The sequence below is a fragment of the Scyliorhinus torazame genome, chromosome 10 (assembly GCF_047496885.1).
Source record: "Scyliorhinus torazame isolate Kashiwa2021f chromosome 10, sScyTor2.1, whole genome shotgun sequence".
NCBI lineage: Eukaryota > Metazoa > Chordata > Chondrichthyes > Carcharhiniformes > Scyliorhinidae > Scyliorhinus > Scyliorhinus torazame.
The window spans coordinates 16467064-16481737 of NC_092716.1; the positions used below are offsets into that span (position 1 = coordinate 16467064).

A 14674-nucleotide genomic window follows, 5' to 3' on the forward strand; every position below is an offset into this window, starting at 1 on the left:
TACAATTAAGTCAAACAGCAAAGTTTTGGCATCTTGCCCAGAGTGTGATGATCCCCTGCATGTCTTCAAGAGGGGGTTGGACTGATTCCCGACTGGGACAGATATCACACAGCAAAGAGAGTTTTCGTAATTGACCAATGCGATCTCCTGGACTGACTTTGATCACCTGAGTGAGTTGGAGAGGAATTTTCCCCTTTTTAGTCCCCTGTTTTTTTCTCTGTGTAATTTTGCCTCTCCCAGGAGTTGACAGACCTTAAAGGAATGACAAGGTACAATGCTTCAACCATCGTGAGCATAACACCAGCCTAATGGAGCAGCTGATCCTTTCCTATCTAACGTCATAGGTTTTAATGTGTTACAATATGCTTTACTTAAAGCTTCATCACCTCAAACTGTCCCCATTTTAGACAGCAGTGATAATTTTCTTGCAGTACAGGGTGCTCTCGGTTAATTCCAATTTTTAAAGGAAAGATTAAGTCTTGAATGGATGCTGCTCAAGTGGAGATAGACATGCTCAGCCCCGTCGTTATCTTTCAATCGCTTGGATATGAAAGATTAAGGAGTGAACCTAATTGAGGTGTTTAAGATAATTAAGGGTTTTGATATGCTGGATGAGGGAGAACCAATTACCTCTCATGGAGACCGTACAGAACAAGGGGTATCACTTTGAAATCAGAGTTAGGTCATTCAGGGGTGTTATCAGGAAGCAGGTCTTCACAAGAAGGATAATGATTGTTTGGAACTCTCCCACAAAAAGCTGTTGAGGCTGGGCGATGAATTAAACATATTAAAACAGAGATTGATAGATTGTTATAAGATAGAAGCACATTGCTGCGGATGCTGGAATCTGAGACAAAAACCCGGTCTGACAGCATCCGTGGAGAGAGAACGGAGCTAACATCTCGAGTCTGGGTGACTCTTTGATAGATTGTTGTTAGGTGAGGATAATGAAGCTAATGAAGCTAGATGGAGATCAGCCACAATCCAATTGAATGGCCAACCAGGCTCAAAGGACTTCTCAAAGAACAAAGAACAATACAGCCCTCTTGCCCTCCAAGCCTGTACCGGTCATGATACCCGCCTTGGCCAAAACCCTAAGGAACACAAAACAATACAAAACCCTGCTCCTATATTCCTATTATTCTGATTGACAATGCTGTCTAAATCTAACAGTGCTTGACATTCGCTTCCACCCCCACCCCCCAGAAAATGAGCTGTTAAAACAAAGGAACAAATGGAAAAGAGATAAAATAAACAGGAATGCACCTTCACAAAGTCGAGGGAGCACAACTTGGCTTTTGCGCCAAACTGCCACTTGCATTGTGTGTCAGCATCGTAAAGCTGCCCCGGCAGACCGGCAGGATACTGGTACTCGCGTAGTTGCTTTGCTTCGTCGACCAGGCAAGAGGCCTGGGCTGTGCTGTGAACGAAACACATTTCAGACACATAAGAAGCGTTAGGTCGAGGAATAAACAAATCTGGAACGGCCGAAGGTTACTGAGAGAGGAGACAAAACCAAAAGACAAAGCAATCCCTGAGGATGTTGTAACTGATTTTCTGTTACTTGGTAAACATAGCACTGTAGGTTACATGGTGAGTGATGACATTTTGTTGGCAAGGTATTTACCGAGATCTCTCTGTCCAGAATGCTGTTTCACCCTCTAATCTACAGCGAAATGATTCCTCTGTCATGTTATAACTCGCATTCTATCAGTTGTCGCTTGAAGTATGTAATGGGTAGGGAAGCCCCTTTTATGAAAATAAGTATCTGGACAACTTTTATTTTTCACTCGGAGACACGAGAAGAGATGGTGGAACTGTGTCCAGTACTAAAATATTAGTTTGATGATGAGGTTGCGTCAGTGCATTTGAGGCAAGCACGGAAAGGTTTGTAGACACTAATCTGACATTGTGAAAGGGCTGGTTCTTTTCCCAATGGGTCACAATGGGTCACTGCTAAATCTGGTTTTCCTCATGAAATTCAAGGAAAATCTTTCCTCTCGACTGGAGCAGCAATCAGGCGGTGATTTATTCCCATTTTTATTATGGACAATTATTTTTCCAAGGGTGCATATAGGACATTCCACGTTCGGTCCCCAGTCTGTGCCAGTTTATTTGATACGAGCTGGACAGTGGTTTGTGAGCTCACATTAGTCTCAGGTCTCAAGGCGGTGGGAAATGCAAGGTTAGACGCCAGATCCCCTCTTCTGGTCACCATCCCTAGGACTGCCCATATTTACTGCGGTGGCATTTGAAGCTCTCATGGTTTCCCCATGTATGTGTGATTTGTTCAGAACAGCACATATGGGCAAATTCACTGGAACCCACTGCGTGGGTTTCCTCCGGGTGCTCCAGTTTCGTCCAACAGTCCAAAGGTGTGCAGGTTAGGTGGATTGGCTGTGCTAGAATTGCCCCTTCGTGTCCAGGGATGTACGAGTTAGGTGGGGTTGCGGGCTAGTGGGCTTATGTAGGATGTTCTTTCAGAGGGTCAGTGCTGGCCAGGTGGCCCAAGGGCCTCCTTCTGCACTGTAAGGATTCTATGGAAATGGTTAAGGGGAGGCTGTAGTAATAACATGTTGGAATAGTCTCTCAAGACCATAACGGGAAGCATAGCCACTACTGAACGATGCCTCAGCAAGAGTCAGAGATTGGCGAAGAGCAGTGATCCAGAGCTGGGTTCGAACCTGGGACCTCTCCTTGGAGAGGGCTTGACTTCACTCCTTGGAAATCTGTTGCTTGGTATGTTGATTATCCTATCTATTTGGCGTGCTGGGGCCGGACAGGAAGTGTCCCCACCTGGTCTGCTCACCTTCTCGAGATAGGGGGCGGAATTCTCCGACCCCCCCGCCGTGTCAGAGAATCGCCGGGGGCTGGCGTGAATCCCGCCCCCGCCAGTTGCCGAATTCTCCGGCACCAGATATTCGGCGGGGGCGGGATCGCGGCGGTCGGCGGGCCCCCCACCACGATTCTCCGGCCCGTGATGGGCCGAAGTCCTGCTGCTGGAATGCCTGTCCCGCCGGTGTGGATTAAACCACCTTTCTTACAGATGGGACAAGGCAGCGGGAGCGGGCTCCGTGGTCCTGGGGGGTGCGCGGGGCGATCTGGCCCCGGGGGGTGCCCCCACAGTGGCCTGGCTCGCGATCGGGGCCCACCGATCCGCAGGCGGGCCTGTGCCGTGGGGGCATTCCTTTCTCTCCGCCTCGGCCACAGTTTTCACCATGGCCGATGCGGAAGGGACACCCTCCCTGCACATGCGCGGGGATGACGTCAGCAGCCGCTGACGCTCCCACGCATGCACCGACCGGCGAAGACCTTTCGGCCCCGACTGGCATGGCGCCAAAGGCCTTTCCCCCCCCCCCCGGCTGGCGGCGCGCCAACCACTCCGGCGTGGGGCTAGCCCCTCAAGGTGAGGGCTTGGCCCTTAAAGGTGCAGAGGAATCCGCACCTTTGGGGCGGCCCGACGCTGGAGTGGTTCACGCCACTCCATCCCGCCGGAAAACCCCGGGTAGGGGAGAATCCCGCCCAGAGTTCTACTAGGGAGGTAGTAAGTAATTTGTGGACTGCAGGGTTTGAGTGAAAGTCTGAGTGCTGTGCATTGGCATTGTCGGCAATCCTTCAGTTCAAGGGTAGTGTCATGAGATGTCACTTTAAGAAATGTTTGAATGCTCATGTTACTGCAGTGATGTCAGAGTGTGTGTAGAGCTGAGCTCTGGCTCTGCTTTTTAGTTTCACTTTGAGAAAAGCTTGGGTGTGTCTGTGTTTTTTTGGTTTCGTTTTTCAGTGTTGGAGCTGAAGCCAGACAGAGCAGGTGTACTGCTGTTCTCTCTGCCATGAAAAGACTATCTCTTGATCATTTGGCGAATTCAGAATTATAAATGTTCTCAGGAGTGAATGTAAACCCTATGTGTTTCTGTTAAAAGGTGTTTCTTTTGTCTTCTGGATGTTGTTTGGGAAGTTATTAAGGATTACTTAATGTTGTATTCTTTGGGGGTTCTATTTGAATTGATGGTTGCTAAGATGTTCACTGTATGTTTTAAAAAGGTTAACTTGAGATCATGGAATAAACATTGTTTTGCTTTCAAAAATACTTTTCCATTTCTGCTGCACCACACCTGTAGAATGGGCCATGTGCTCCCCATACCACAATCTGTTAAAAGTTGTGGGTCAGGTGAACTCCATGATACAGTACAGTTTGGGGTTCTCTAAATCCTGGCCCATAACAATAGGCTGAGTGAGGGAGTTAGGCGCCCTCCTCCAAGTGGTCTATTTTTGACTTCCAGATCGCCCTTCTTCTTGAGGCTGGACTCCCTTGGGGAGTTGATGTCCTATTTTTAATCAGGCTACGCTGTTCTTCTGTCTCGGTATCCTTTTTGAGAAGCTGTACAGCACTACACTTGTACGGCATTCTATAACTAATCCTGGTGTTCCTTTCTCCATGGGGTTTCCTTGGTGAATAAGGCACTGTAAAAGGTCCCAATCTGGTATATTGTGTCTCAGGGGGATTCCTTTACCCTGTCGAGGAGGACGGGGATCGTACAGCTCCCAAGACGCTGGTGGGCGATTCTTGAGGATTCTTCTTCCCTGTTGATGGGCATTTCTCAGTGGAGAATGGTGCAAATCTTCCAGTGTTGATGTGGCCAGCGAGGAGCAAGATAGGTGGTGTAGCGAGTCTTGGCATGGTGCGGGTATCCTTGGTTTACTGGCTCCTCTATATGTGAGTGTACAATGCCAAGACATGTCTTGGACTGAGGGTGGTGTTCTGTCACACCCCCTTGCTTGGGATGTTCCTTTTTGGCCTCGATGCTTAGGAGGCAGAGAGAGATTTTAAATGAGCAGTTTTTTTCCTTTTTTATCTTGTGGTGAGGGGTGTGCGCTATGGGACCAGGAGCCCATGGCTATATCCTGGTGCTGCTATCCTGAGATCCCCTGGTAATCTCTTTTTATCCTGTCATTGCCAGTGTGATGGGTGACGCCAACGGCAATGATTATAATCTGAACCAACTGTATGAATATACGATCTTCTCGGTATAAATATGTGGAATGATGGTAGCTCTGTAACTGTGCTGGATTCTGGGGATTTGTTGCATCTTTTGGTTGTAGGTAAAATATCCTCTTAGAACTAATGTTTGGGATTCTCCGGCTGTTTGCTGGCAGGGGGATTTTCTGGTCCCACCGACAGTACACCCCCGCCCACGGGTTTACCGGCGGTGTGGGGTGGTTTCAATGGGGAATCTCATTGACAAGCAGCAGGAGTAGAGAACCCCGACGTCAATGAACGGCACACCAAATATCTCCACCCTCGCTGTCTGCGGTAGTGGGGCGGAGTCACAATGTTGACTCCTGGCCAACGTCTTCGCAACATTTTTCTGTCGTTTATTTCTTCTTCCTTTCTTCGAGGTTAAAGAATCGCTGACTGGTACAGACAGCTCGTCTCTCCGAGAAAAGGATATCGTACTGTGTAATTGATGCCCCTGGTATGATTGGAGTTGGGGGAGATAAGTTTTGGCATGCGCCTGAACACGGAACGACTATCCTGGGCGGGATTCTCTCAGCCCTGGGCCGGGCCGGAGAATCCCCGTGACTGGTCCACGCCACCCGGCCACAGCACGCGATAGCGGAGAATCAGCGCCATTGGCACTACCGCGGTTGGCGCGGCGCGGTCGCGGGCCGCTCTACACGGCCGGCCCGCCGATTCCCGGGCCGGGATGGGCCGAGCGGCCGTCGTGGAAACGCTGAGTCCTGCCGCCGCCGTCCACACCTGCTCTCAGCCGGCGGGAACTCTGCATGGAAGGGTCGGGTGGCGGCCTGTGGGGGGGGACGGGGGCTCCGACCCCGGGGGTGCCTCCGATGCGGCCTGGCCCGCAATCAGGGCCCACTGATTGGCGGGCCGGCCTCTCTGGCTGGGGGACTCAATCCCTGAAGGCCTTCGCCATGTTGCGTCGGAGCCGGCGCGTTGAAGGAGGCCACTGCGCATGTGCATGTTGGCGCCGTGCCGGTGCCACTGTGCATGCGCGGATCCCGTGGCACCCAGTTCGCGCCGGGTTCGGCAGCTGGAGCGGCGTGAACCGCTCCAGTGCCGTGGCAGGGGGCCAGAATTAGCCCTGGGAGTCGCCCGTTCACGCCATCATAAAACGCGATGGCGTTTACAACGCCATGGACACTCTGCCACAGGATTAGACAATCCCGGCCCCTATCCTATATTCTCATTAGCACTCATTGCTTGGGAAGGGGTGCATCACTTTACCATGTTTTCTTGGCCTTATCCTCTTCTTCCTCGTTCTCCGGGATGACAATTGGAAGATGTTAGGAAAATTGGATTACAAATGTTGTGCTAATTTAAAGGTTAAAGGTTAGAATGTGTTTGTTTAAAAAGAATTCTGTTTTCACAGCCAGGATTGTTTTAGCAGATGAAATCAACAACGGAATGTGATTTGAGGTCTAGGCTAATGGACTGTGGTTTTGCCTGGGGAGGTCCCTGGGGAGTAAATGTGCTTTTGCAGCCTGTGGAGAGACTATGTTTTTTTTTGCTTGAGGAGATGAGGTCATTACTGGGTGGAGCCAAGGAATGCAGAGCGACATTTTGAGACGTTGTGGAGGGAGGCGGTTTTGGAGAAAGTTGTGGAGAGAGACAGAGATAGGGGGCGGGATTCTCCGACACCCCACCGGGTCGGAGAATCATTGGGGGTCGGCGTGAATCCCGCCCCTGCCGGCCTCCGAATTCTCTCACCCCAAAAGTCACTGAGGCATGAATCACGCCGCCCGCCTCGGAGAATGGCAGGGACCGGCGCGACTCACATGGGTCCCAGGACCGCCCGAATTCTCCGGCCCACGATGGGTCGAGTTCCCGACTGTTTTTGCTGGATCCCTCCGGCGTAAATCAAGGTAGGTCCCTACTGGTGGGACCCAGCTCCGTGGCCGGCCTCTGGGGTCCTCGGGGGGGGGGGGGGGGGGGCGGCGCGGGGCGATCTGGCCCCGGGGGGTGCCCCCACGGTGGCCTGGCCCACGGTCGGGGCCCATCGATCCACGGGCAGGCCTGAGCCGTGGGGGCACTCTATTCCTATGCGCCGGCCGGCGCGAAGGTGAACCCCCCCTGCGCATTCGCGGACCCGCGTCGGCCGGCGGAGTCTCTTCGGCCCAGGCTGGCGCGGCGCCAAAGGCCTTCCACGCCGGCCGGTGGGGCGGAAACCACTCCAGCGCCGTCCTAGCCCCTGAAGGTGCGGAGGATTCCGCACCTTTGGGGCGGCCAGACGCTGGAGTGGTTCCCACCACGCCACTGCGCCGTTTCTGCCCACCCCGCCAATTCCCAGAGAATCACGCCCAGGGTTTTGGAAAAAAAAGGCTTTTGGAAGTGAAGTCTGATCTGGTAACCCTTGTGGGGCTTTTTAGACCACAGATAAAAGCAGTTTTATATCCCAGTAGGATAGGGAAAAAAGTAATAATATTTTAAAATAATAAAAGTAATAACATTTTAAAACCAGAGCATTCTTGTCTGAAGATGGGCAGCACGGTCGCACAAGTAGATAGCACTGTGGCTTCAGAGCACCAGGGTCCCAGGTTTGATTCTCCGCTGGGTCACTGTCTGTGCGGAGTCTGCACGTTCGCCCCGTGTCTGCATGGGTTTCCTCCGGGTGCTCCGGTTTCCTCCTACAGTCCAAAGACGTGCAGGTTAGGTGGATTGGCCATGATAAATTGCTCTTAGTGACCAAAAAGATTAGGAGGGGTTATTGGGTTACGGGAATCGGGTGGAAGTGAGGGCTTAAGTGGGTTGGTGCAGACTCGATGGGCCGAATGGCCTCCTTCTGCACTGTATGTTCTATGTAATATCTATGTAAAGACCAGGAATAGGCTGAAACAACCCAATCGAAGCAGCTATTTGAAGATATTCAGCTCGAGTCTAAAGGGGGTTCTAACAAGAGCCAGAATCTGTTCTGTACCTCAAGTATTACTCAATGCCGTGCTAAATTTAAAATGGATTAAGAGCTGTATGTTTCTCTTCTTGTTATTAAATGGGGAATTGTATGGTTGTGTTAAGGCGTAATTGTAAGCTGTACTTTACAGGTGTAAAGTTTAATATTGTATTAGTAATGAAGTTTGGTTTTAGAAATATCAAAGCCCTATTTCTTCATGCAATCACTCCTGAAGCAAATCATTCTTTCTGCACAGTCTCAAAATAAACTAAAACATTGGAGTTTCGCTCCAGCACACTAGCCGCTGTTGAGGTCTGGTCTGGGATCGTCATACTAGTTAATTCGTTGATACATATGGAGGCACCAAGTTTAATGATTAAGCTGAACTAACTGCGTTGGTGTTCTCCTGTCTATTTCTGCATTCATGTTTGTTGAGGCATTTATGCTTTGCTGTACCAATCCTAAGGCCTTGTCGCATTATTTGTAAAAATGCAAAAACACGAATAAAAAAATATATATAAATAGTTGAATTGAATGAAGGTGTGATTCTCCTTTCTCAAACTCTATAAACATTTTGCGCCGCATTCTCTGTCTCGCCAGCCGGTCAATGGGGTTTTCCATTGTGGGCAGGCCCACGGCATCGGGAAATCCCCGGGCGCAACGGAGAATCCCGACAGCACAGAATTCAGCCCGTGAGATTTTCACAAGGTCATAAGAAACAGGGCGTTGGATTCTCCGCCGGCGGGATGCTCCATTTTGCCGGCAGCCCAAGGGGCTTCCCGGCAGCGTGGGGCTGCCCCACAATGGGAAACCCCATTGACCGGCCGGAGTAACGGAGCATCCTGCTGGCGGGGTGAAACAGAAATGTGGCGCGGCGGGACAGAGAAACCAGCCCAAGAGGGGTGGACTAAACAGAATCTTGGGCCTGATCGGCCATTCAGCAAGGTCATAGCTCATCTCTGACCTCAACTCTGCTTTCCTAACACAACCCCTCATCCCTTAGTACCTAAAAAAATCTATCAATCTTAATCTTCAGCATAATCAATGACTGAACATCCAGAGCCCCCTGAGTGAAGAAATGTCTCCTCATCTCAGTCCAAAATGGCCGACCCCTTATCATGAGACTATGTTCCCTGGATTTATACTCTTCAGCCAAAAGAAACATCCTCAACGTGTTTCCAATAGATTCTTGGCTCCAGGCTGGTTATGTTGGGAGAGCCATAGCCAGCCTTGACTTGGTCCAAATGCAGCTCAGCCTCTCCAAATGTCTGTCATCCATGACCTCCGAAATGACGCAATCAATGCACATCATTCGGGATTGGGTAAATCTAAATGCGAGGCTGAGAAATATATCCAGTAGAGGGCACCGTGGCTGAAAATCTTTTTAAAATAAATTTTAGATTCAATTCTGCTTTAGTAACCCGCAAGTTGTAGTTAAAGCTCACTTAATTCTTCTCGTCCATGTTCGATGCTATGTTATTGTTTGGATTTCATTAGTTCTCTCTTAGGCCTGGATCTTCACGATAACAGAGGTTCTCTATCATTGCGAAAATGACAAACAACCCTCAAAATTCAGAAGTTGTACCCCTCACACTGCACTAAACTATATATTTCTTTGGGCCATTTTTCGCACACACCGTTTCGCAGAGACAGCTGTCCATAGAGATCAGTAGCTGCCCACTGCACCACGTGATTCTGGCAGGATAATTTTCTGGAAACCACCCCCCCCCCCCCCATCTTTTGGAATTTTGTGGGAGGAAACCGGAGCACCCGGAGGAAACCCACGCAGCCACGGGGAGAACATGCAGACTCCGCACAGACAGCAACCCGAGCCGGGAATCGAACCCGGGTCCCTAGCGCTGTGAAGTAACAGTGCTGTTCATTGTGCTATCGTGCCGCCCCTCACACTCAGAACCAGAAACAATTGAATGAGCTTTGAATTGTACTTCAAATCAATATGAACCTGAGTTGAATCATTTTGGAGCTCTGTGGAAAAACGTGCTTTTGGCTCAATCAAAATAAGTTAGTAGTCGGTGTCATCTGCCATCCAAATATTTAATCTCGCACCTTTTTCTTTATTAATTCATGGGGTGTAGGCCTCACAGAGGGTCAGGATTTGTTGCCTATCTCACATGAGTCAACACATTGCTGTGGGTCTGGAGTCCAGACCAGGTAAGGATGGCAGATTTCCAGCACAGAAGGACATTGGTGAGCTGTTGGATTTTTACAACAACCAACCAATGATAGTTTTGTGGCACTATTTCTGGGTCCAGCTTTCAATCGCAGATTTTTGTCTCAATGAATTACATTTATTAATTAATTGAATTCAAATTTTACCAATTACTATAGTGGGATTTGAACCTATGTCCCCAGAACATTAGCCTGGACCTATGGATTACTAGTCCCGTGATGTTACGACTCTGCCACCACCTCGCCTCGGTGGCGTACTGACTATGGTGCCCTATCTAAGTTTCATGCCCACATACAGCAGCTGCTGGTTGACCTCTGCTACTTAACATGGGCGGCACGTTAGCACAGTGGTTAGCACTGTTGCTTCACAGCGCCTGAAACCTGGGTTCAATTCCCGGCTTGGGTCACTGTCCGTGCGGAGTCTGCACGTTCTCCCCGTGTCTGCGTGGGTTTCCCCCGGGTGCCCCGGTTTCCTCCTACAAAGTTCCATAAGACGTGCTTGTTAGGTGAATTGGACATTCAGAATTCTCCCTCTGTGAACCCAAACAGGCGCCGGAATGTGGCGACTAGGGGAATGTCACAGTAACTTCATTGCAGTGTTAATGTAAGCCTACTTGTGACACTAATAAAGATTATTATGTTCCGAAATAGTTTGACACCTCGCTTGCCAGTAAATTGACTCCCAGGATTTTGGGGAGGCCCAGTTTTTATTCTCAGTTTAAAGTTGTGTTGTGAAATGGTTACACCGGCAACTCAGTTAACTTTTCAATTACAACCCAACGTGGTTGGGGTTGTACCCCGGCGTTCTTGATGTTACCCGTTCTCAGTGAGCAAGTGCAATAGCTGCTTGCTGTGTTCTTGCACAATCAGATCCTTGCATGTGACTGCAGGGCCCTTGCAAAGCATAAGACCAACAATATCATGTGATTAACACCAAACAACTCAGAAAGCAATTGAAATTCAAGGTTAGATCTATCGCAAAGGACGAAGGCTTCAACCCTACCTGAGGAACCGGTTGAGATACTGTCTACTGCATGCAGACCAGGAGAAGACCCCGTTGTTCCCGGCCAACGTTGGTGACATGATGTTACCCTCGGTCTTCCGGCATGGGTTTCCCTCCCCATCATGAACCATGCCAAAACTTGGATTTAAAAAGAATCACAAGTGTGAACATGTACCGATCAGCACACTCCAGATTTTCTACACAGGATAAAAGTTACATGAGGACTAAAAATGTTCTTCCAAATTCTGACCAATTGGTTTTATTTACAAATTGCAATGAGTTTGCTAACTCAGTTGTGAATTCAGCTTGGCAGCTTGAGAGCGACATCAGTGTGTTTCGTTAGCAATAAATTATGTTTATTAGGTTCATGGTTTAGTACAGGATGGACATCAGAAGTATGTTAATGATTGAGTCCCGGGCATGCATACTTATGTTTTTTTGGGCATATCTTGAACCTTGTGGAATTTCGGAGCTGACAACAATGTTTCTCTCAGTCACATGAGGACACAGGCGAAGAAAGAACTCGCATTTCCACTGCACTATTCACAACTGCAGGACACCCCACCGCACTCCCCAGGTATCGATGTACTTTTCAAGGGTAGGCTCTGTTGTTATGTAGGAAATACGGCAGCCTATTTGAGCACAGCCATCTCCCACAGACACTCATGTGACAAGGGCTAGTTTCAGTGATGTTGGTCGAGGGATAAATATCGGTCAGGGCACTGGGGAGAACTCCACTCCTCTTCTCCAAAATTATGCCATAGGTACTTTCTTTCATCCACCCGAGGATTCAGAAGAGGCATTCCAGAGCTGGAGAAAAGGGCTGCTGCTGATGCATTGCTGCAGTTTCAAGTGTTGAACTGTAGCTGTGAAGTTCTGAGTAATGCACAGCTGCTCCGTACATTTAACTTCCACTCTGTACTCAAGCCCTGTTCATACTTCAGTGGCAGGCAGGATACACCCTCCAGTTTATCAGCTTCTGTTGCTGCGGCATGAAACGGTAGCAACAATAATAATCATTTTACTTTTAAATGGCAAGTCCTTCATCGCGGCCAACGAGACAAAGAACAAAGTGACATTATTTGGGTGAAAGAAGGGTGTTCTGCTCTTCAATAAATTGCTTGGCTCTGATCTTAGAAGTTCTACCCGGCAATAAAACATCATAATTAAAGCATCATTGTCTGCAGGAAACCAGCTTTAGCTTGAGTGACACTTGCGTCCTTTCGTTTGATTTCCAGACTATAATAAATATATAACGTGGTGTTTTCCCCCCACTGCCACATTCCCCACACCCACCCTCCTCTCCTCAGCAGCTGACAGACTTAAAGCAGCGCACACTTGAGAGGCAATGCTGACTTGACACATTGATGTCTTCTTGGCTCGAGCCTGAACAGGCTTGTTTTAAATCTTTGTTATTATATATATATATATATTTAATAAATATATAAAAACAAGGAGAGCAGCTATGGATAGTCACAAGCTGCCAGGCAGGTTAGGGAAATTTAAATTGTTTTAGAAAAAATTTTGCTTGCAGCAACCGCACCTGCCAACCCGTCGCTCATTCACCTCTGAAGAGCTTGTTGGGACATTGCTCCATGGGAAGGTCCCTTTGAGGTGGTTAGCAACGTGGCTGTGCGCAATGTTAGGATCCCTAAACACAGCATCGCGGAGAGCAGCAGTGAACAGCCCAAAGGCTGTTCTGCTGGTTTGCTGCACCCCGACACAACAGAGACAAAGGACTTGAATATTGCTGAGGCGAGAGAAATGCTGCTGAATCTTTTCATCTGGCACTGACCAGGACAAATGCAAGAATGCCAGATTTCAAACATCCCAACAATTTATACTACAAGGGGAAAAGGCTGCTGATTGGTTGGCAAGTCGACTCTGATTGGCCGATGTGTTGCCATGTTAAAAGCAGAGGGGTAGGGCAACACGGTGGCGCAGTGGATATCACTGCAGCCTCACGGCGCCGAGGTCCCAGGTTCGATCCCGGCTCTTGGTCATTGTCCGTGTGGAGTTTGCACATTCTCCACGTGCTTGCGTGGGTTTCGCCCCCACAACCCAAAGATGTGCAGGGTAGGTGGATTGGCCCCTTAAAAAAATGAATTGGGTACTCTAAATTTATTTTTTTTAAAGAGATAACAAATAGGTTAGACCAAGGAGAGCCAATGGATGTTATCTATCTTGACTTCCAAAAGGCCTTTGATAAGGTGCCTCACGGGAGACTGCTGATAAAATAAGGGCCCATGGTATTCGAGGCAAGGTACTAACATGGCTTGACGGTTGGCTGTCAGGCAGAAGGCAGAGAGTTGGGATAAAAGGTTATTTTTCGGAATGGCAACCGGTGACGAGTGGTGTCCCGCAGGGTTCAGTGCTGGGGCCACAGCTATTCTCTTTATATATTAACGATCTAGATGACGGGACTGGGGGCATTCTGGCTAAGTTTGCCGATGATACAAAGATAGGTGGAGGGGCAGGTAGTATGGAGGAGGTGGGGAGGCTGCAGAAAGATTTAGACTGTTTAGGAGAGCGGTCCAAGAAATGGCTGATGAAATTCAACGTGGGCAAGTGCGAGGTCTTGCACTTTGGAAAAAAGAATAGAGACATGGACTATTTTCTAAACGGTGACAAAATTCATAATGCTGAAGTGCAAAGGGACTTGGGAGTCCGAGTCCAGGATTCTCTAAAGGTAAACTTGCAGGTTGAATCCGTAATTAAGAAAGCAAATGCAATGTTGTCATTTATCTCAAGAGGCTTGGAATATAAAAGCAGGGATGTACTTCTGAAGCTTTATAAAGCATTAGTTAGGCCCCATTTAGAATACTGTGAGCAATTTTGGGCCCCACACCTCAGGAAGGACATACTGGCACTGGAGCGGGTCCAGCGGAGATTCACACGGATGATCCCAGGAATGGTAGGCCTAATATACGATGAACGTCTGAGGATCCTGGGATTATATTCATTGGAGTTTAGGAGGTTGAGGGGAGATCTAATAGAAACTTACAAGATAATGAATGGCTTAGATAGGGTGGACATAGAGAAGTTGTTTCCATTAGCAGGGGAGACTAGGACCCGGGGGCACAGCCTTAGAATAAAAGGGAGTCACTTTAGAACAGAGATGAGGAGAAATTTCTTCAGCCAGAGAGTGGTGGGTCTGTGGAATTCATTGCCACAGAGGGCGGTGGAGGCCGGGACGTTGAGTGTCTTTAAGACAGAAGTTGATAAATTCTTGATTTCTCGAGGAATTAAGGGCTATGGAGAGAGAGCGGGTAAATGGAGTTGAAATCAGCCATGATTGAATGGACTCGATGGGCTGAATGGCCTTACTTCCACTCCTATGTCTTATGGTCTTATAAAGCAGAAGGGAACTATAGCTCCAAGCTCCTTGATAATTGAAGGGCGCAAGGCTTGAACATATCCCTTTTGTTTGCAGTGAATGGGGTCCCTGCGTGTGAATATATATCACCCCTAAACAAAAGCAAATGAGCCACACTACGAGTTTAACTAATTATCTTAAATTGACTACTCTTGTAGCTAGTCACGCACTCAGGATTGTTCAATAAGTGCTGCCCAA

General features: G+C 48.7%; 1 protein-coding gene across 1 annotated transcript in view; it reads right to left on the minus strand.

The window, feature by feature from the left end:
- adamts18 (ADAM metallopeptidase with thrombospondin type 1 motif, 18) overlaps positions 1-14674 on the minus strand; it is a 301723-nt gene that overhangs the window by 158421 nt on the left and 128628 nt on the right. Inside the window, exons 9-10 of the mRNA XM_072517824.1 lie at positions 11101-11238; positions 1267-1420 (exon numbers count right to left, since the gene is read on the minus strand). Coding sequence (XP_072373925.1) covers positions 1267-1420; positions 11101-11238 — 292 coding nt within the window. The remainder of the gene's footprint in view (positions 1-1266; positions 1421-11100; positions 11239-14674) is intronic.